Source organism: Leptidea sinapis, chromosome 5 (genome assembly GCF_905404315.1).
Source record: "Leptidea sinapis chromosome 5, ilLepSina1.1, whole genome shotgun sequence".
NCBI classification, from domain to species: domain Eukaryota; kingdom Metazoa; phylum Arthropoda; class Insecta; order Lepidoptera; family Pieridae; genus Leptidea; species Leptidea sinapis.
The window spans coordinates 5,156,972-5,180,894 of record NC_066269.1 but is presented as its reverse complement, the minus strand read 5'-3'; the positions used below and the strand labels follow the sequence as shown (position 1 = coordinate 5,180,894).

The 23,923-nt window shown below is 37.2% G+C and overlaps 1 protein-coding gene across 2 annotated transcripts in view; it reads right to left on the bottom strand.

The window, feature by feature from the left end:
* Positions 1 to 23,923, bottom strand: part of LOC126964504 (protein FAM102B) — a 107,914-nt gene that overhangs the window by 17,452 nt on the left and 66,539 nt on the right. For both annotated transcript variants that reach the window (XM_050807668.1, XM_050807669.1), the window contains exons 3-4: positions 2,151 to 2,281; positions 326 to 509 (exon numbers count right to left, since the gene is read on the bottom strand). In XM_050807668.1, coding sequence (XP_050663625.1) covers positions 326 to 509; positions 2,151 to 2,281 — 315 coding nt within the window. The remainder of the gene's footprint in view (positions 1 to 325; positions 510 to 2,150; positions 2,282 to 23,923) is intronic.

Genomic DNA, 23,923 nt, shown 5'->3' with positions numbered 1-23,923 from the left:
TTAAAATGACAACTGAGTCGGCAACGCGACGATTCCTCTAGTGTTGCAGGAGAGTGTTAGCGGCGGTGATCACTTAAAATCAGGGGATCTAGCTACTCAAGCGCTAGATTTGTGTGCCCGCTTGAAGTCTGGCTCTTCATCATCAGCCGGAAGACGTCCATTGATGGACAAAGATTTCCACGACGATCGGTCCTGCGCTGCCCTCGTCTAACGTATTCCGGCGATCTTGACCAGATCGTCGGTCTAGGTCTAGCGCTACTGACGCCTAGATATTATCCGAACACAGTTCACCTTCGCCTTCTATTAGAAGTTGATATGTACGTACACTTTAAAGAGCGGGTCGCCGGAGATCATGTTCATCTTGATTCGTATCCTGAGCACGGAGTTGTCCTGCCGCTGCCGCCGCAGGTCGTAACCCTCCAGCAGGTATCGCCGCGTGGTCTCCCCGGCGCCCGCCAGCTCCGCCAGGTTCACGTCACAGAAGCCCAGCTTCTGGTAGGAACGACCGCCTGCCACAGGACACGGGGTTTATTGCTTTAAACTGTACGCTCATCAAAATTTTCAGCTGATCTTACCTACTGTCTGATGACATGCATTCGTAATTTATAATATACCACTACTTAGCATTAATAATGACTTAAACGGCGATACAGTTGATCATTACTAAGTTACTCTCCGTATACTTTTAGAAATTTTTTCTTATCATTATTTCTAAATGCGGCAATATGTTATTTTAATCTAATTTCGAAATTTAGGCTCTTTAGACCTATAAACCCCGTTACAAGTGTCAAAACTTAACTTAACATATTCGATTGATATTGCAATTCCTTTGGAAGGACAAATTAATATTGTTTCTCTTCAATATTTTAGCTATTTTGTCTGATATACCAATGATGACCAATATAAGTATGTTAAACTACGGAATTAACACTAAAGAAAACTCAAAACACTTGTATAATTATCGGCGTACTTTAAAACAATTACAAATGTACTTGATCAAAACATGTTTTCATTTCAACGATAACGATATAAGACCGCCAATGACACGATGCTATAAAACTCGCGTTCTCAGTTCACGCAGAGCCGTGCATTACTTTTCTATCAAGGTAGGCACTGTAGATAGAAGTACCTACTTGTATCTACACTTAGTACTACTTGTACTACACGTACTACAAGATACGTTTATGGTATAATATTTAGGTATTGCACATTTATCGCGAAGAGGTTGACGTTGTGATTTACTCTCGACGTGTCAATTTTGTTTTTTTAAAAGTAAGTAGCTAAAACTTACTGGGTGGGTATTCAACAGAATTAATTTGGTTATAGAATAATAGCAGTGGTATGTTCATATATTCATTTAGGTTCTTATTAAGGTAGGCACTGCCTAAATGCCTATATGGAATGCACGCCCCTGGGTTCACACAGATGTATCGCAAGACGCGTAGGTACAGAGATGTCAACATCGTATCGACGGACAATTTTCCAATCGATCTCTTTTGTTTGTCGCTAATAGTCCGGTCAATCTAGACATTCGAGGTTGCATAAAATCACCACAAGATAAAATTGTTGAGAACGTAACTAAAAATAAAATTTTAAAGTTGGGACATCATTCCCATGTATGGAAAAAAATTTTACTCGAGGTCAAATGTCAAAATTATAAGTTATTTCGCGATTTTCAGCAACTCAGTAAGTTTTATCTTAAAACCACTCCAGACAAAAATTGTAGATCATAGAATTATCTATAAAAATGTGTCAATACTTTTGTCCTACGAGCCACCGTTTCCGAGATATAACGATTAAAAAAGTTGTTAATGTTCTTATCGTAATAATATGCACACGTTTCTACGTTACCTATGGGGTAGTGTAGTTAGCGCGTAGGAAAAAAAATATTGATACATTTTTATAGATAAATATCTGGACAACCGAGCCTTGCTCGGATGTACGTATGTGGATGTAGAATGTACAACACTTGAACAAAACAAAAAAACTAATAGGACATCTGGTTTCGAGCCGGGGTCTTCTGCTTTCCGCTTCTGCTGACCCAAAGTCCCATCTGAGCTATAATAGTCTTGTATATAGTAGCAAATTTACCTTTGTATTCTAATGTTATTGCAGCTGTTTCTCATTAAAACACGGATAAAACGGCTCACCCTTGACCTCCTTCCTCACGGACACCCTGAGCAGGGCGCGCTCCAGCACGCCGGTGTTAGCGTTGGCACACATCTTGCACACGAAGTTGAACTCGGCGTTCCAGCGAACGCTGTGGTTGCGGACCTCCTCCCTGGAACACGATCGTTTTACATGTATCACTTCAATCATAAGCACTGTTATTATCTTTTTATCAATATATGGTACTAGCTTTTACCCGCGACTTCGTCCGCGTGGAATGGTTACTATGGCCAGCATTTTTTTTTAGGATACTTTGCAAATAATATACACAAAAACAGGGCTTTACGCCCGCTCAGCGCAGTTCTACGATACAGGCACTGCGGACAGACTCTTAAACAGTATTTCCCTGTGAACTTCTCTATCCTTCATCTCCTATTTCATCTATCTCCATGTAGGTCAAAATTTCAAATATACTCGAAGAAATGTTTATAAATTACTTCTTATCAAGCGCCTAAAAACAAACCATGAAGGTTCTATCTCCGAAAATTACGAATTCCGTAACAAACAAACTTACATTCACATGTATGTATTATATTAGTAGGAATTTAAGATAGCAAAAATACCAATACTAAAATACATAAAGGACGACCTGTATAGCCGAGTGGTTAGCGATCCTACCTACTAAGCTAGAGGTCCCGGGTTCGAATCCCGGTAGGTGCAAGCATTTATATGATGAATATGGAGGTTTAAATGTATTTATGTATGTTTATATGCATTTATGTATGTTTAAGTAAGTATATTGTATTAAATATATCAATGTCTTGTAACCCATAACACAGGCTATGCCATATGCTTAACTTGGGGCAAGATAATTTGTGTAAAAAGTGTGTCAATATTATTATTATTATAAACAGTAGTATTTCAGTGCATATAACTAACAAATATGAAATGTTCGACACGAGAAATTCGCAAGCTATTGGAAGTTACTGACTCAATAACAAATTAAAAGCTCTATTTGTAGGGTAGTTTACAATCAATCGTAAACAGAGTTCATTGAACCTTACGGTCCTTGTTATAATCGTAACGCAACTCCTAATATAGGTGTACTGAATAAGCTATGACATTTGTGATTTGATTGAGCGCGGAAGACTTCGAATGTTTATCATTTGCATTATAGTGTAGGTACGTCATGCAAATTGCATCGTGTTACCAAATCTAAAACCAGTTAGTAAACATCTGTACATATTATTTGAGCCAACCGTTCGAGTGACGTATCGTTGACAAATCTTGTATGTCTTGATCAACTCTCAGGTTGTGGCTTTATCTACAGGATCTACTTTACAGTTGTCAACCCCAATATTTGCATATTAGGAAAATGACTTGAGATGTCGCTCATTTTTAAATCTAAACATTTATTATTATATAAAATTGGTTTTCAAATTTGAGTGAGGATTTACACTTTAAAAAAAAAAAAAAAAATTGTTCCTTTAGAATTATTTTTGATGATATTTCTAACACTACCGCCGCTTCGGAGACAAATGGCGATCTGAGAGTGGGGTACTTCTAAAGGTCTATGAGAATACTTCTGATAGCCGAATTAGTCATCTACGTACAAAAGATCGCCGAGTAAATAATAAGTAGGTCATTAAGACGTTTTATACAAATGCTTCAGCTAAAGAGCGCCACTCGTAGGTGTATATTTTAATAATATGTCGTCGCTATTGTTGTGTTGCACGCGAGGCCAAGTGCGCTATGCCACTACACCAATGTCACCCCTACATATATACCCTCCACTTCTAGCTGAACTGTTCATCATCTACTGAAACATTCATCATTTTATCACCCTCAAATCACTACAGCGTTGCTGGCCAGCCAGCGAGGTGAGTGAACGCACTATTTGGAGGTAACTATGTTATACTCAGAGGGCAATGGAGAGGGCTATGCTTGGAGTTTCCCTGCGAGATCGAATCAAAAATGACTAGATGCGTAGGAGAATAAAAGTCAACGACACAGCCCAAATGGGTTCGAAACTTAAGTGGTAATTTTGTGGCATATATTTCAATGGGTTTCTGGATAGTTTGAAAACAAAATTAGAGCCAGACTCTCCGGGCAGGCCGGTCAGGGATACCCACGGGATGCACTGGAAAAGTGTGACGACACCGCACTAAAGTTATAAACCTGGCCTGTTCATGCGTTTTAGGATTAATAATTAAACTATTTTCATTTGCCTGAGTAAATTTCGGCGATAGTTGAATATTGTACCTGAAATCGCGGGGAAATGTATCAAGGGAAAGTTATGGTCGCAACTGCTGAAAGCTTGTGCGCGCACCAAATCGATATACAGCTGATATAAAAAATAATAATGCCAATATTTTCGTAACAGAGTTAATGGTGAATAATGTTTATTATAAAAAGAAAATATTTAATATTTATCATCATTAAGGGTGTAGAGTTATTTATTTAATAATGGAAATGTGTTGGTACTATTTAGTGGCAAATACATAAAACTTTTTGTTGGTATAAAACTGTAGTAACCAGCACCTAGTCTTCATTGAGTTACAAACATATTTAGATCTTGATGTCATAAATCGCGAGTGCGGTAGTGTAAAGGAAACATAGAGCCTTAGGGACCAGTCCCACTGCCGACGAGAAAGCGACGTTCCATCGACTATTTTCCCGCTTAACAACCGTATTATAGATGTAGATATCGTATGATTAAAACGTATATTATAAACTCACACGACCTGGTGAGAACTCTCTCCACACTTGTCGCAGCGACAAGAGCTACCAAAGATAATATAACTCTCAGCAGTCATTTTCTACTTCTTCTTCGAGTGGTGCGAGCGACCGCCAGTCGCGCTCCTACACTCGCTGTTCATTTAAGCCGGAAGACGTCCACTGCTGGACTAAGGGCTCCCCCAAAGATCGCCATTAAGATCGTTTATTTCAGCGTTGCCCTCATTCAACGTGTTCCGGCGATCTTGACCAGATCGTGTGTCCATCTTGTCCTACCAACACTACGTCTTCCGGTACGTGCTCGCCATTCGAGGACTTTTTAATTCGATCTCGCAGGGAAACTCCGAGCATAGCCCTCTCCATAGCCCTCTGAGCGACAATGAGCTTCCTCATAAGCTTCTTGCTCTTAAATGCAAATCCGAGTTACACAATGTGTGGCAAGGTAATACACACATTAATAAAGAACAAAGCCAGATTAAAGCAGTACAGCCTACGATATAAAGCTATAACATTCATTAGATACGTGAGATCGCTAGAGTAAAAAATAACCACTTCATTGGCAGTCGGGCATACAAACAGCTTTAAGATCTTTAGATTCAAAAATAATTGGTCCATCGATCCGGAGGAGCAGGCAACTTTTCGTGAGCCTAGAGTAATACGAATACGGGACGATGGAACAGCAGTATCTAACGACAAATTGGTCGGGAGACAAATATCCAGGAATTCATTTCTATTAGGACAATGACACTACCAGAAATTATTTATTTATACAAAAAAAAATGTGAAATGTGAGCAAAATGTTCATTAAGATGTGAGCCTCAAAAAAGCTGTGTTTTAATTAATAATTTGCTTTGTATGCTGGTGTTAACTTGTGTAAGCCCCGCAGGCCGTCGCGTAGGGGCGCACCGTGCAGGTGTGTTGTTCAGATTGGTGCCGTAAGGCGATGATGTCGCGGGCGGCGGACGGTGGCTTGGGTTACCTTGGATATATCTGACACCACACCAAGGGTGTGCACTGAACCATGAGCCCGCCGAGGGGTCCGCCGCACGTATATCATTATTTATTATCAGACGCGTGCCTTGCGGGTTGCCGGTAGTCATTCACGGATTTTCATTTGCATGTATGCTTACAGCACCAAACTTTTTCCTTGAATTGGAAAGTATTAAAATATAAGCAGCAAATTAATTTACCTAGATAATTATAATTAGAGTTCCACAAGGATTGTTAAATATAACCTTAATAAACTTTTCATTAAACAAAATAGAGGCGGAAATCCGAGATGATTATTCGTACAAAATAATATGCGGTTATGCGTTATAATAAGCGTCGGTGTCGCAATAGGTTGAACAGTTGACTCTTACCACGGAGCCACCGGTTCGATCCTCGCGTGCCACGTACCAATGTGTTTGTGGTTTTCAAATTCATTGGCGCTTTCCAAGGTTGGCAATATACAACAACTGAACATATTTTTAATAATCTTATATATCACACCAATCAAATTTAATACTGGACTCCGATGTGGTATCCTAGTTTTGTGAATATGTGAAGTATGAATTCAAAAAATCGATGGCGTATTATTCATGAAGTAATAATGGGCAGGGGACAGTGTGATTACCTGCCACGGAGTGAGCCCTAAACTCAACCGTTAATGACGGACCCAATATCAATATTCCGATGAAGTCTGTGGAGAGGTGTGGACGCCCACCAGCTGACATCAGCCATGAGTCAGATGCGCTGCCTCATCACGAATCAATTATAGTCGACTAATTAAACTGAACATCAGCCAACTCACGAGTGGGACTGTGAAGGTCGGCGGGACTCCCTCGTGAGACAAACGAGTGACGAAACTTATCAAACGAAACATTTGTTTGTGTATGTCCCCGTGTGAGCAAAACTGGTGAAAAAGTAAGTTTTTTTTTTATTTAAAAATAAGGACGAGACGAACAGTACTTTCAGCTGATGGTATTTGATACGCCATGCCCATTGCAATGCAGTGCCGCTCAAGATTCTTGAAAAACCTAAAAATTCTGAGCGGCACTACTATTGCGCTCGTCACCTTGAGATGTTAAGCCTCATTTGCCCAGTAATTTCACTAGCTATGGCGCCCTACAGACCGAAACACAGCAATGTTTACACATTACTGCTTCACGACAGAAATAGGCGCCGTTGTGGTACCCATAACCTAGTCGGCATCCTGTGCAAATGAGCCTCCGACTGGTGATGAAATTGTATCTTTCGGATTACTTGATACTTGATGTAATGGAAACCGATAGACAATTAACTATGTGATATATTAAATAAATATAAAAATGAATTGCTGTTCGTTAGTCTATCTAAAACTCGAGAACGGCTGACCGATTTGGCTAATTTTGGTCTTGAATTATTTGTGGAGGTCCAGAGAAGGTTTAAAAGTTGAAGAAATAGGAAAATGCTGCTAAATTAAATAAAAACAACAAATTTGTTTTTTCCTTTGACGTGTCCATACATAATTTCTATGAGAGAATTTATTGACGCACGGTTTGACAGTTCTGCTGTGAAACAATTTCATTACGACAGCAGGGTGCTGCATATTTTACGAAGTAATTTTTGATGTTATGATATATTATAGACAAATTCATATAAAAACATTATTTTATTTATTATATACAGAACAACGTCTGTCGGGTCAGCTAGTATTACATAAAATGATGAGTGATTCATAATGAGGATGTGCGGTGTGTGCGGGGGCGGTGGCTGGTCACTCGCGGTGAGCCGGTGACGTATGGAAGCTCGTCACCATCACTTGGACTAATCACCGGTGACGTTGGATGAGTGCACGAGCCACTGTCACGTCCTTTGAGCATTGAGCAGTGACCTTCACTCATCAACATTACCATATGAGCAAGACGGAAGTGACACGCGATCTGTGAGGAATAATAACATTCATCCGAGTATACTGTTACAGAACCTATATAGTTATATTGATATTTATTATATCATATTTAGTGTCCTGATGTTTGTTTCCAGTGAACTCCTAAACTAATGAACAGATTTAATGGGGATTACTTCATGGAGTGCAGTTAAGTTCAACTTGTGACAACTGATGGTAATTGATACGCTCTGCCCATTACAATGCAGTGGCGCTCAGGATTCTTGAAAAACCCCAAAAAATTCTGAGCGGCACTAGAATTGTCAACTTGAGACATAAGATGTTAAGTCCACGGCGCCCTTCAGACCGAAACACAGTAATGCTTACACATTACTGCTTCACGGCAGAAATAGGCGAAAGCATGTAGTTAGTGTAAGTGCATGTCGATGATTGCACCATTGTGATACAGACGTCGTCGACGTAAACATGTTGTTTGTATGAGTCGTGAAAATCCTCTATTTACGGTCACCATATCGTTATTAGTGCTAATAATAATATATACACGTGGGTTAGTTATTTCTGAAGTGTCACCAACGGGAAATACATTACAATGACGTACACCGTCCAACCGTTCATTGCAAATTTTGCGCTATAAGAACAAATAATAAATAAGACTATTTTTTTACCTAAATAGGCTTTTTAAATAAAAAAATACACTTTTAATATATTCATCAATAAGATAAACAGTAGGAGACAAGTGCACAAAATAAAATACTTCAAAAAATCATTGTCATCAGCAGCCGGAAGACGTCTACTGCTGGACAAAGCCTCCCCTAAAGATCTCCACGATGATCATTCCCGCGCTGCCTTCATACAACGGCGATCTTGTCAAGTCTTCCAGTACGTGGTCGCCGTTCGAGGACTTTTCTGCCTCACCGGCCATCTGTCCGTCGAACTATGTGCCCTGCCCATTGCAACTTCAGCTTCGCAATCATGGGACTTTGGTGCTCCTACGGATCTCCTCATTTCTGAATCGATCTCGCAGGGGAACTCTATATATTATGGCGAAATACCAAAAGGCGTACTATTTTTGTTTTACAAATGCAGTTAAATGTACACTGTGTTATCTTGTTCAATGGTACTGTACCGTTCGTGAACGAGTCGGTCACTTGTCGTAATAGATCACGCGTCAAGCACTCGATTTAGCAGTAGGAGGCTTCTTAGCACGGGATGCCGACTAGATTATGAGTACCACAATGGCGCAGTACTACATTAAAATGGGCAGGGCGTATCAATATTTACTATCAGCTGCTTCCTGCTCCTCTCGTCCTTTATTGTCAAAAAAAAAACGCCGCAATTCAAATTTAATCAATATCATATTAAATGCCTTACATCGTCTACAACAAAATGATCTTAGTGTGGAATTCATAACGGATTTAATATAAATCTCACAATTGGGTCGCTGACGGCGGTACCAGGAACACATGAGATCGCGGATGTTTCACATGTTGCGTTATGTTTTACAGTAATAGGTAACTACGGACTGGGCTTCCTTACGAGCGCTCCAGATAGTCCCGGGCCGACCACCAAGGCAGCACCTATATACTAGTAGGAAGTGCATCACATTGCACTGAAAGTTAAATTGGTACAACGGTTTTACCAGCTTTAAATATAGTCCGTTGAAGAGTATTATGCACGTGCTGCACCCGATCTCAGGGTCTCGAAACAAGGCTCCAATGAGTGTAAATACTAACAATATAATATTTCTAAACGCGCTGCTGAAGGGGTCCCCTCGCTGTGACATATTTGCTGACAAATGGGCTGACCTTATAGGTCAGATCCTGCACTTTAGTGAAAATTTATAATATTATTTTAGATTTTTGAAGTACCGCTCAGGATTCTTGAAAAACCCAAAAATGAGCGGCACTACAATTGCGCTCGTCACCTTGAGACATAAGATGTTAGACCTCATTTGCCCAGTAATTTCACTAGCTATGGCGCCCTACAGACCGAAACACAGCAATGTTTACACAATACTACATTAGGCCGCTCAGTTTTTGGATTTCTCAAGAATCCTGCACTGTATTGTAATGGGCAGGGCGTATCAATACCATCAGCTGAACGTCCTAATAGTCCCGTTACTTATTGTCATTAAAAAAAAAGTTACGGCAATGTGGATGTGGATGCTGTATGCGAGGGAGGTGTGACGCACTAATTACAAACACAGTCCCTGCTCGAACCGGTTTAGTTGGCCCGCGACCTTGTCTAACAACAGCAGTCGAATTATCTTAAGTCAATGTAAAGTGTTATTGTCCTTTAGATAATAGTCATCTGATAAAGCCACACACTTTATCTTAGGATTATAAGTTGTCGTTTCACGTTTTATAGACCCGCGTCGCCCGGGGAATGATCACCGCAGCCAATTTTAATATAATATATAATATTTCCGATAATAGAGTAATTATAATTCGTTACTTTCATACAAATGCTGGATTTTGACGTTTTAACACATCTTTGTTAAAAAAAATACTGAGAGAGATATATCTTGCGCATTATGTCTAGGTTTCTATCGAAGCAGAAAATACAAATTGCAAGAAACAAATTCAGTTTAAATAACCCACGAAATATCTGCCTTCGGCACTTCATAATGTATTCAAAAATAGTAAAAGTAAAGAAAACATTGCGATAGAAACCCCGCGCTTATAAGTTATAATTGAGATTCTATATACTAAATATTTATTTCATAAATTTTTAATGTTTATTCAAAAAATACGTATTTCTCGGAAGAAGTTTCATGGAATTTCTGCATACTAGTTCTCGTTCAATGTTGTCACTTTCTCTTGCTTGTCATGTTGGATGAAACAACATGCATGTCGACCATGATCACATTACGATAGACAGGACTGGGAAGGGCCCTCTTAAGCAAGGGCACTCATTGGCTTTGGATAATACATATAATATATTTAGCTCCCTTATCCGAATAAATTAAAAGGTTAAAATAGATTCTAGTTAGTTTAGTTAGTTTACTTATATAAAACACATCCATATTGGTTTAATTTATCTAATTTATTAAGTGAATGATAATAATAATGAGGGTAGGTTTAAATTATCTCAAGCCTAGTACCCAGCCGTCACACTGTGTCACACAAACACAGTGACAACATCCGAGTGTGGAAGTAGTCATTAGTGTAGTGCGTACGTAAGGTTGATAAGTTAATGACGTAGTGTTTTGAAGATTCTCTGAAGGCGATTGTAAATGTAACTGAATAGCATAATACAAACTAATATTAAAATAAAAAAAAAATACTGCTTGATGTGTTTTTTTTATTATTATTATTTCCTTTAAAGTTAAAGTTATTATATATTTTATTTTATGAAATGCTCATATAATGCCTCTATTTGTTTACGGTATGTGTGGATTGATGCATCTACTATACTCAATAACTCTTGTGTTTATAAGTATTAATTTACTTCTATTTTGACTTACTCATGTAAGCCTTTCAGTTTTTGACATTTGAGTATTTTTGTTGCGTCACTTTGCATATATTGTAATTGAAATGATTTGTAAAACAACTAAAATGTAAATATTGACTTAAAAGAGTGGCAATGAGTTTCTTGCTACTTCTTCTGATTAGCTCAACCCTTTACGAAGTAGCGGTAAATTCAATAAGGAACAATATTTTTATATATTTTTTTTGACATTCATAAGTGTCATTTCTGTGACCTACATGAATAAAGTGTTTTTGAATTTGAATTTGAACACATATAGAAGGCAACATGCCAAACAAACAATATGGACTCTATCTCCTAAACGATTTTATTATAATATTTAAATGACTGCGGGAATGTACCAGCGAATGACGTCAATCCTTCACAAATGATCTCATATGAGATACGAGTATTTGTGTATTATGTTTGTAAATTGCATTTCCGTGAGTTTCTCTCATTAGAAGCAAATTGCTTCGCGTCTTCTTGAGTAGTAAGTCGTGATTATGTTCGCTGCCTGTTCCATGTTCAAATATATTTGTTTGAGTCAAATAATTCACCACCCGCATTATTCTGGATAAAGCCGCACAACTTATGTTACTGATAAGCACACAATATTACAATTGGGAGGCTCCTTTGCACAGGATGTCGGCTACATTATGGGTCCCGGCGTCTATTTCTGCCGTGAAGCAGTAATGTGTAAACATTGTTGTGTTTCGGTCTGAAGGGCACCGTAGCTAGTGAAATTACTGGGAAAACGAGACTTAACATCTTATGTGACAAGGTGACGAGCACAACTGTAGTGCCGCTCAGAATTTTTGCGGTTTTCCAAGAATTCTGAGCGGTACTGTATTGTAATGGGCAGGGCGTATCAAATACCAGTTGAACGTCCTGCCCGTCTGGTCCCTTACTGTCATTAAAAAAATACAACGATAATGTCTAGAACCGATTGGTCGCAAGAAACCGTTGTAAATTAAGGCGAAGAGTAAGCAGAAAACACGCAATCATGGTGTTTTTAGACAAGTTTTGTTGTGAAAGTATAGCATTTCGAGCTATGAACACTACTTAAACCTGTTACACATATCCTTAAGTCTTATTTGTAAGTTGCCAATGCTTGCTGTTGGTTATAGTTAACACTGCTGAGCCTTTTTGAACTACGCATTTTTTTTGAAGTTAAACAAGTTTTTTGGCATGGCGTGACGCATTTTTTTGGTACTTCTCTCAGTAAAGTTATTCTTATAGCTTGTATTTTTTGTGTAGGTTCATTTATTCAGATTAGTAGTGCATAACGAGTATTGTAAGCATATAAACTGTTTTCCACGCAAGAATTTTGAAAATATTGGCTTTGTTACATAGATGGCGGGCCGGCAGCCGTGAACTCATATCGCTCAAGGTCGCTGGCATTTAGTGTCGCCTTAATATCAAACTGATGTAAGTCTCCGGAATTTAATAGATTTTCATTTTTGATCAAATACTTGTCCAACACTATTCCGATGTTTTTATCGATGAAACATTTCGCGATGCCAGCACATAGTATACTTGACTAGGTCTGTAGTATTCAGTAGATGATATGATTTAACGACGTAGTCCATCAATTGGTGGGAGATCACCTGCATTCATCTCAGATATCATATCAAGAAGCCACAACCTGAGAGTTGAACAAAGCATACACGACAACGTTGGCTCAAATGGAAAGAGCGCTCGCACGGAACGCGATTGGTCGTGGGTTCGAGTCCCGCAACTTCCATAAAATTTTGTGTTCAGTTTTATTTGTGTATCATATCATTGACAGCAAATACAATCATAATTTTTTATGTAAATTCGATGAGGGGAGGTTAATACTTTATACAACATGAACCGAGTTTCGCCATGTGTGATACACATTAGTCAAAGTGGCTTCATTCCTCGGAGAAATGTATCTGGCATAACACTTTCTTTATTTGTAGACTAGTAGTTTAATTCTCACTCTGTCTTCTTCTATTGACCTACGTCAGAATGAGAAAAAACACTCCTAAGCGGCTATTTAAAGTTAGCGGACCATTATGAATAAGGGGGTAATTATTAAAGACACTCTGTTCTGCAGTGGCAGATATCACATAGATATTAAATTTGTAGATATTTTTTTATTATTCTTCTTTTTTATTTCTTATATACGTTTTTTTTTTTGGAAAAGGAGGACAAACGAGCGTACGGGTCACCTGGTGTTAAGTGATCACCGCCGCCCACATTCTCTTGCAACGCCAGAGGAATCACAGGAGCGTTGCCGGCCTTTAAGGAAGGTGTACGCGCTTTATATACTTATATATTATACCTTTCATTGCATACAATTTACATTTACATAACTTAATTAAGCCTCTACTTATATCTTAATATATATATATTACGTTACACGTTGTTTGTCCGCGATGGACTCCTAAACGAATTAACGGATTTTAATGGGGATTACATCATGGAGTGCAGTTTGGTCCAACTTGAGAGATAGGATAGTTTTTATTTCGAATTGGGACTCATAAATATTTTTATTTCCAATATTTGTTTTGTGTGGTCATATTTTCTGTGAGAATTTATTGACGTATAGTTTGACAGATCTGCTGTGAAACAATTTCATTGTAATAACGAGGAGCATAAGTTACGAAATCATTCTTGATGATATGAAATATTGTTAACAAATCCATAAAAAGACAGTATATTATTTTATTATGTACAGTACAACGTCTGTGGGATCGGCTAGTAGTTTATAAATTTTAACTTTTTGTACGACTTGTATTTATTTACATGCTGTAACTGCCTATAAATTATATGTATCCCTAACACCTAAGACTTGTTTAATGTTAATGTAAAACATGTTATTCTGTTGGTAGTTCTGAAATAAATTGATCTACACCCATGCTTTAAATCCTCTATTAAATATTCAAAAACAGTTAGCTTATTGCCAACATTAAAACACCCAATGTCCTAATAACCATTACATCATCCAAACGAGGGTTATAATGAAATTCAGTACAACATGATATCATCCGTTTTCAAAATAACACTCCTTTGGGTGATATAATGGTTTCTAGGACTGGCTTTTTTAATGTTAGCAGTAACCTAACTATTTCAGAATCTTTTATAGAGGATTCATATTAAGGTGTAGATAAAGTCTTGTATGCAACTGTTGATAATTAGGTATTAAAACACTCATGTGATACTATTATTACACGGGGCGAATTTAATTCCCCTTATTATACAACAGTTTAACTAAAATAACACCGACCCGTGAAGGACACTCACGATATAATACTCGTCCCCATAAATAAACAAAAAAAAACATACCGACGAATTGAGAACCTCCTCCTTTTTTTGAAGTCGGTTAAAAATATACCTAACTTAGAAGTCGAGACGATACAAACGGTAGACACAACTGCTTTATAATTACCTGCAACAATACAACGAACGTTAGTTATTAAGAACGACCGCAGCTGATTGATACACACACACACACACACACATCACGTAGAGGAAACATTGGCTACACTCCGCAAGGCTAGCTCGATTCGTGTTGCAATCAATTCCGTGGAACTGCTCAATAGGAAATCTTAATTAACTCTTTACAAACAATATATCTATGTAGATATATTATACTTCCTTTTATAATTAGACGAACACGTGCTCGAATACGTGTAAAACAATGGTATCAATATCATATTATATTATTTGATTAGAAAACATGTAAATAAGCCACGTGGTGCATTAGTTATTGAAATGAAGACTTCTTTAGCGGCGTTGATCACTTTTCTTCGTATGGGTATAAAATGTCTAACTCGGGTCATGTCACGTGGCCTGATCGAAAATTCGTAAGACAGTCGTTGAAATTATGAATGAAAGTTGATTTTTCTGGGAGATAAACTTTTTAATGTAAAAAATTTTAACAAAAAAACAACGTAGGTACCTCAATAACACTATTCCAAAACAATAGATATAATATGCACTAAAAAGTATAAAAATAATTACGTATTTTATACAATCTAATTAATTAATCTAATTCTAGTAACGATTATTGTTATTATAGGAAATCTTAATTAACTCTTTGCAAACAACTACATAGATATATTACACTTCCTTTTATAATTACACGAACACGTGCTCGAATACGTGTAAAACAATGGTATCAACATCATAATATAGTATTTCATTAGAACACATTTAAACAAAGCCAAGTGGTGCTAATGCATTATTAAAAACTTCTTTAGTGGCGTCGAGCATTTTTCCTGGGATGGGTGTAAAATGTTTAACTCGCGTCAGGACACGTGTCCTGATCGAAAATACGTAAGACAGTCGTTGAAATTATGGATGAAAGTTGATTTTTCTGAGAGATAAACTTTTTAATGTAAATTTTGGAATACTTCTGAAGTGTTGGAATTTTATGTAATATTAACTGTCATTTTTGTGTACGCTAGCGTAATAAATGAATATTGTATTTCACCACATAAATGCTAGTACTTTTATACTGATTAACGAAGCAATGCGTGGGAAATAATTCCCTAACCATTCCAAAATATTTATTCAGCACTCCGGGAGTTTATAAATACATTATTAATACAATTCACGGACATTTATAAATACAGTCGGTAAGCAGGACAATTTGACATTTTGTTTAAAATGGTAACATAAATGAACAACATTGCAGGTGAGGAGGTCGTACTAATTGAGTGTACATTCAGCATTGTCGGACCTCTGGCACCTGTGGCCTGGCCTACCTTCGCCCACGTCGCAGCTGCTCTATTTATAGCAACCGGAATTAATTGATGATTAAATGAAAAGATGGTCAAGACCTTAAGGAAAATGTTACGCGTGAGTATTTGGTTCAACGAGCGAACAGTTGAGTTATTTATATATAGAATAGAACTAAAATGGAATGAGAATATTTATAATTTAAAGAGCGCATAATGGTTTGTGACCCTGGTTTCCAAGCTAGGGATCCCGGGCTCGAATCTTGGCAGGTGCTGATATGAATATAAAGTCTTAAGTACTTACTTCATAATACACAAATTACTACAAGTAAACATTTAGCAAGACTGACTGTGTACTGTGTGGAGTACAAATTAGTATGCACACATTTTCGGCAAAGTTCTTTTTTATAACATGGAAACGCTGAGACAATCACGTATTTCTCTAATCTATGGGGTGGCTGTAGCCATCATGAACATGTGGCGTCAATTGGCACTATTAGTGTCAAGAAGACAAGTGGCCAAACAAGACGAGCTAAGGAATTCCATCTATATCAACGTAATCTTATGTTTATTTCAAAGATCTTTATTGAAATATGTTAATTGAATTTATAATATTGATTTTAAATACAACAATACTGGCCTATTACTTCATTTTGCAAAGGTTTTATGATCTCTTGATAGAAAATGCGCTGTTATAGCACGTTAGGCATTTTTACTATAGCTTTGACTATTTACTTAGCATGGACCCTTGTCCTGTGGCGACACTTCGTCTACGATCTCTGAAGATATTGAAGTGGTCGAGCACAAAGGTGACGTGGCCAGTGACATGGATGTGGTCGCAGAAGCAGCGCAAGCTGAAGACCAAGTGGGTCACCAGCTCTCGTACAATTAGGATTACCGTGTGGATGATTTTTGATAAAAAAATGAGTTCCGCACGCCAGAAATGTAAAATTATATTACTGAAAACAAATGATATGGTATATTATTGCAAATACCTCAAAAACTAATAAAGAATTTTGAAATAAAAAAAAAAACAGTTTTTGAAACCAAACTCAGGAAGAATTTTTTTTAAGAAAGTCCTGTACTCTTATGTAACTGTCGAAACAACGGTTCCTGCTTCTATGATGGAAATTATAAATATTGGCGCCATGGCACCAATATTTATAATTTCCCCCGAGGGTGAAAATTTGTCCGAAATCGAAAACGGGTAATAAGATTGCGGAAGCCAATACATCCTTTATTATACAGATATAGTTTGATAGTAGTGAGAGGCGAGATCATAAGGTCAATAGGTCATTGGAAGGTCTAGATTTAACGTAAGTGCCTTTTCACATGCATACGGTTGGCGTCTAGACGGCACAGCTCCGTGGCGTGCAAGTTTTTTCACATGTACACGGTTTTCGGTCACCCGGCGGCTAGAGGTGTTCGCAGCATTATCGCTAACTAGACTGGAGATGTCGCCGTTTTGCGCTCGTGTTCATGTGATCGAGGCTTTACAAGTCAATACATTAATGCAAAGACGGTTGCCGCGTCAAAACCAAGTTAATAGTGGACAAGCACGGGCGATACACGGTCACGGCACGGTCGTCGTGAAAGCTGTCATCAAAGAGGATGTCAATACTACGTAATACGAGGCGGGATTGAGCAGTAATTACGTAGCAGTTACGTGGGCACTTAACAAAAAAATTAGTATGACACGTGCGGTCATTTGACATAAGTTTGAAATAGTAGTTAGTAAATTACAGTATAGCGATTGGCGACGTAGTATAATCCGGCTAAGTTTTAAAGCGAGAAAGCAGTTGCTATCAATGTAGTCGATTTTTCCTTTTTTTTAACATTATAACCGTCACCTGTCAATCTGTCAATGACTGCACGTTTACAATCGAATCGCTTTTTTCTTACGGCCGTTCCCCATACACTATCTACAGATAGAGATAAATTGTTACTACCTTCTACTGTCAGTAATTAGCTGTCAATAACTTTAATATTAACTCTTTTAAAAATAAAATTAAGGAATTTTTAATGACGAAGAAATATTATTCAGTTAAAGAATATTTAACAGACATGAATGTATAGTCATTAGAATAAGTTAATTCAGATATTTCAAATTAACATTTTTAGTAAGCAAATTTTAATTTTTCACATTTTTATTATATTATGGTGGATAGACTTTTATGAATAATTTGGTTTTTATGTTGTTTGTTTTTCACGGTAAACTTAGAGTAAGAATTGTAAAATATTATTTTTGCATGCCTACCCGGCAGATTGTTAGCACCTATGATTATAATGTAACACCAATGTACCCACTCAATCTATGCAATTAAATGACTTGATTTGATTTGATTTGAAATAATCTGTAGGTGTCCCAATATACCCGATAAGTCATTCTTATCGCCTTATATTGGGACGCGTGAATTGAAATTTCCATACAAACTTCTAACACTGGTAAGCTATACGTCGTCCCATTGACAGACAGCGTGTACGGATAAGGTGAGTTACCGTCGAGAAGTTTATTGGGACAGAAAAGTCAACGATAGTTACGATTTTTATCTCAAGTAAGAGATAGACTGAATATTGGAAACGGCCGTAAGAGTTTCGCTAGCCTGGCTGTCATTGTAGCTCATACACATCACAAATCACACACCTACAATAACACTACACACAAATAGTCACACACTTACACTCACACATATTTATAAACACACATACATAATATATCACGGCACCGAGTACGAACTCTCTTCAAACCTAGAGTCTATTGGACTAACAGATATATTAGATCGTTAGTGATCTTCTCTCCATCCAGCCTAGTAAGCAGGCAGTCCGAGGTTCGAGCCTCCTTCCGAGACGCCCCGCGCCTGTGAGCTACATTTTTGGCCTCCAAGGCCTCGCCCGGCTTCGCTGTAAAAGCCTTTAGGGCTATCAGGATAGAGGAGGTTTTTAGTCGGTAGGGGGTTTAAACCAGAGCCCGACATATGGGCCCCGTTACGGGGTCTTCAATAGGTAACTGTATTTTCCTCCTCTCGAAAAAAGAAAAAAAAAGCTCATACGCTTCTACTTAACACGTGACCGTATGATGCATGTTAAAAGGCACTAAGAGTAATGTGCCCCGACATTCAAAGTCAAATATTCTTGTTCAAAATGGGATGTGAAATCACTTGTAGAAAGTCAAAAACTACCACCCATTCCAACACGAATGCCTCAACGCAACAAACTCAACGGGCTTTTTATGTCCATCAAAAAAATATGTTTACAAAGCAATATCATACAATTAAACTAATTATTCAATAGCCTGAAGGCGGTCGCTCCATTCCCAATCTGTGGTATCATAGTACAAGTATCATTGCACCTGACATATGATATATGTCATGTCAGACGGAAGTACGTGCCCCTGGCTGATAATGTCATTGATACTATATATCGAACGTGGCTATCGCAGCGGAAGTCGACGCTGTCTTCGCCGTGCCACGGTTGAGGTCACGCGTAAGGTCGCATACCTGTACTGTACTACACACATACAACACAACATACTGACCTAGAAGCTACAATCATGTTTTGATCTTTCTAAGTTCATCGTAACACTATCAAATAACGAATATATTTTCAAAACATCGCTTTAAAAGTTACGTAACTGATGATTCATATTATGATATTCAAATATAGGAATATATTAATACTGAATTCTGATTAAGCGGCAGCGGCGATCGTAAGTTGCCTCGCCCTTTAACAACTAACTGATATATGTTGTGCTCTACAAGTATGGTGTCGGTAATATAATATATATAAGGAAATAAATATTATGACTGTTCATAGTCAGTACATTTATGAAAATTTAGGATATATTCACAAAAATCGTCACCTTTCTGCTCTTAATAGTGATTTTCATTATTATAAAGTGTTATAATAGCCTAAATAAACCCTACTACTAGTGAGGTATAAGGGATTGCTTGTGACTAATTCTAGTAGGCTTCATAACTAATGGCTTCAGGCATTATCTACAAATAAATTAAAATGTTTTATTAAAAAATATAAATCGTTACTACACAGCTGAATATCTAAGTGTTCGGACAGCCTGGTACTAGCAATAGCAATGACAGTACAATAATGTATATTTCATTAAAAAGAGCGCAAAAAATAATGGTTGGAGAGTTTTTTGCGCCGGTTCTTCTCTCTCAGAGCTCCATTTGTTTCCGAAGCGGTAGTAGTATTAGAAATGACATCAAAAAGAATTCTAAAGGAATCAAATTTTAAGAAAGTAAATGCCTTTTGTGCCTTTTTATATTTCTTGAACAAAAAAAATATAGTATACAGTCCAATTAATTCAAATGCCTCAAAATATAAACAAACCCAAACACGAGCTCCGAAGTACAATCCGTACACAAACTAACCGGAAATTTGTCGGAGATGAGGACTCAAAAGGAGAGTGAGACCGCCAAATCAAGGCCGCGGGTTAGTTCGAGCGCGTCGTAGCTTCCTCAGACATTGGTGATTGAATCACCTACATACGTGTTATCCATTTATATCTACAGGCAGGGGTGTTCTAGCTAGGTAGGCACTGTGGATCTAACTAGTCGTAGTTGAGCTTTGGAATAAGCAAAGATTGCTTACTGTAGGTTTTTAGTATCTAAATTTTTTATGAGTGAGAAGTTTAGTAATAAAATAACGGAACCAAATTAAACTAAATTAACTTTAACTCCAGTGCTATATTTATTTAGGTTCATAACGTGGTAGGCACTGCCTAATTGCCTGTATAATATGCACGCCCCTGTCTACAGGCAAGTACGAGCCTCGCTTTACTCTTACATCTATTTGATAACTAGCTTTTACCCACGACTTCGTCCGCGTTGAATAGTTACTTTGGGCAATTATTTTTATTTTAACTGCTCTTTCCGCTCTTCCTCTTCTATGATACAGCGCATATCCCTTGTCATTGTGGTCATCCTCTTTAATAGTATTTCCCTGTGAACTTTAATCTCCTATTTCTTCCCCATATAGGTCAGTGTTTCAAAAATGCTCGAACTAATGTTTGTAAATTATTTCTTATCAAGTGCTTAAATATTCCATACAAACTGCCATCTCCCATTTCAACCCCTCATTTATTTTTTGGAATAAAGGGCAGCCTATATCCTTTTCCAAGATTTAGTCTATCTCTGTACTAAATTTTAACAAAATCGGTTAGGAGGTTTAGGCGGGAAAGCGTAAGCAACAAACTTGCATTCACAATTATAATATTAGTAGGTATAGCAAAATCATCCAGATAAACCTTCTGTTCAACTCAAATCATCAAGAAACTAGAAAATTTAGTCACTCTGTCTTTAGGAAATTTATTGAGGTAGGCGTTAGTTTGCGGAAATCCATAATTATCCAATCTTTTGTTATTAATTTCAAAACAAATATTGGCGGAATTAACACTAAAGAAAACTCAAAACATTTGGACACTCCCACTTTGTCTAAATATTTAATTGAAAATTGGTTCGAGGCCAAAAACGATAAAAAATAAAAAGAATGTGCCACGAAAACCGTGCGGTGGTTCGCCATCCAGTATTATTATCATTAATCAGATAAATGACTAAAGAAAATCTCTACATCTCGCGTACAGCTGTGTATTGTGTTAGTGGAGTCCATAGTTCTGCGAGTGGGGGGGAGGTGAACGGCCAGACATCCGAGGCTTAAGCGAAATTAATTAAGCGTTTCGCAACACAACAATAAATCTCCGCCGGAGAGAAGATTCAAGGAACTCAGTCAAAATAGATTTATAAAGCAGCATTTCAACACAATCTAGTCAAAAGATTCTTCTTCTAGAAAATTCCACGACTCCTGATTAGCCAATTCTGTATTTTGGTTATATTTCTATTCAAAAGGACTTTACTTATAAAAAAAATACTCGATTTGAATCCAGTGGAGTCACGACTCACGTATCTTACCATGTAAATTTATAGAATATGTAAATTTGTATAAATGAAACAGCATTATATATAGATTAATTATAAACACACAAAGAAAAAGACACAATTTCAGCAATGACGTTTGCGACGACAATAATAAAGTATTCGTGGTGTGGTGATGTTGACATTTCTCCGTGGAATGCAATGCATCATTTATTATAGGTACAACTAAATACCTATTTTGGTAATTGGAATAATAAGTACAGGTAGGTTTCCTATTTATAGATATACATCGCGATCATTAGACTTCGCTACAAATTGGTTTATGATTAAATTGAAAATGTTTTATGCTTACAGATTGTTGTGCAGATAACTACTAAAAGACAATTCAAAATGGACCTGAACGATCATTGTGAATTTTTTAAAGAGGTTATATTTATCAATTAATTTATAATAGAATTATGTCCGGTATGATTCAAAACTACCTAAGTTTTGTTAAAGGCGCACCCTATCTCAAATTGCTTAGCAAGATTTTGTATCAGCTGCATCAACAATTCTGGATCAATCACGTTGAAATAAATATATTCGGCCTTACAAATAAAATTGGCATAAAGTTATAACTATGCATAAACCAAGAATATGCAAAATGTTTACAAATAGACATTTTGCTTACGAATGGTTTGTTCAGACGTATAACGTTTCCCGCGTATTCGCAAGGCAGCTTGTCATTTGGAAAACTTCAGAATTATCATTGTATTGACAGTGTTGATGTAAACATTTTGCATTATCTTTGTTTATCATCAGTTATAACTTTATACCAAGTTTATTTGTAAGGCCGAATATGTTTAAATTCAGAATAATATGATCTAGCGAATGTCTTATGTGGAAACATGATGTCATAGAATTTCCTCGATAGAACAAAATCACAAAGTTAACTCTAAATGCAAGCGGCGGGCGTGTATAGTATCATCATAAAATTTTCTAAGAGCGCTTTCGCACTACATCCTATCAGGGGGCCTACTCCTAAAATCGATATTCAATATATCGTGGCATTAGTCGAGTCAAATTCTACTCTTAGTTACATCGTATTCAATGTCGAAACGATGATTGAACGAACGAAACATTTTTCGATGTATTCGATCCTAACCCTACTCTTAGTTGATAATGTCAGAGACGAATATTCGAATTTGACAAATAATCAAACGTCACTTTTACGATAATCTCAACGACACCTTCTAGGCTGTTTTTACTACCAAGTAATTTAAGTCATTTGTTGATCGCTTATGCGTAGAAAGTAATGCAAATTGCCGCCTGAGAAATAGGAAGTCGACGAGAAGGGTTGAGTTACTTTTTATTACATTTTATTATCTGCAAGTTTTATATTATTTATTCAATTTTAAATGGTCAAATTATATTCATTACATAATTTTTGAATATTTACATTTTGTGTAAATGATACTAAATTGGTGGTGCACAGTCTGGCATGGTCCTTAGCGCCTAAGCACTTTGACATTTAACAACGACATAGCACAGATAATATTTAGTTTTTATAGATTTGCACATAATACATTCACTCTAAAATCGTAAAAAAAACAAAATATTAGTCTGTGGTTACGATGTTGTTACGATGTTGTTACGAAACACGATATGGAATATGAACATTTGTTAGAGTAGGGTAAGTGCGATATATCCGGAGTATTATCGTATCGTTCCAAATATATCGTTGTCGATTTTGCGAGTAGACCTCCAGAGTTCGATCCGTACCCGTGAAAGCACGTTCTCGAGTAGTCGTAGAACTATTTCTATGATAGTTCACGCACTAGATCCGACTGCCGTTATCCGATTTCTTTCTGTCAACCTTCGACCAGCTAGCTACCAATTGTTTCGTCACATGTACAGTAAGTTTTATCTAAAGCTTTTATCTGCTCCATTATACTTATAAGAAAACGGTAATTAACTTAATACGAATAATTTTATTGTAAGAATCAAATTGAACCAAAGATGTAAAATTAATTGAAAGAATGCTAGGTTATGAGCTAGCTCCCACTCCCAATCACTCTTGACGATACTAACTGACAGATTGATGGTAACGTGAACGTAAATTGATCAGTGTTTATACATTCCAGCCGGCACGGTTCGTGTTAGTT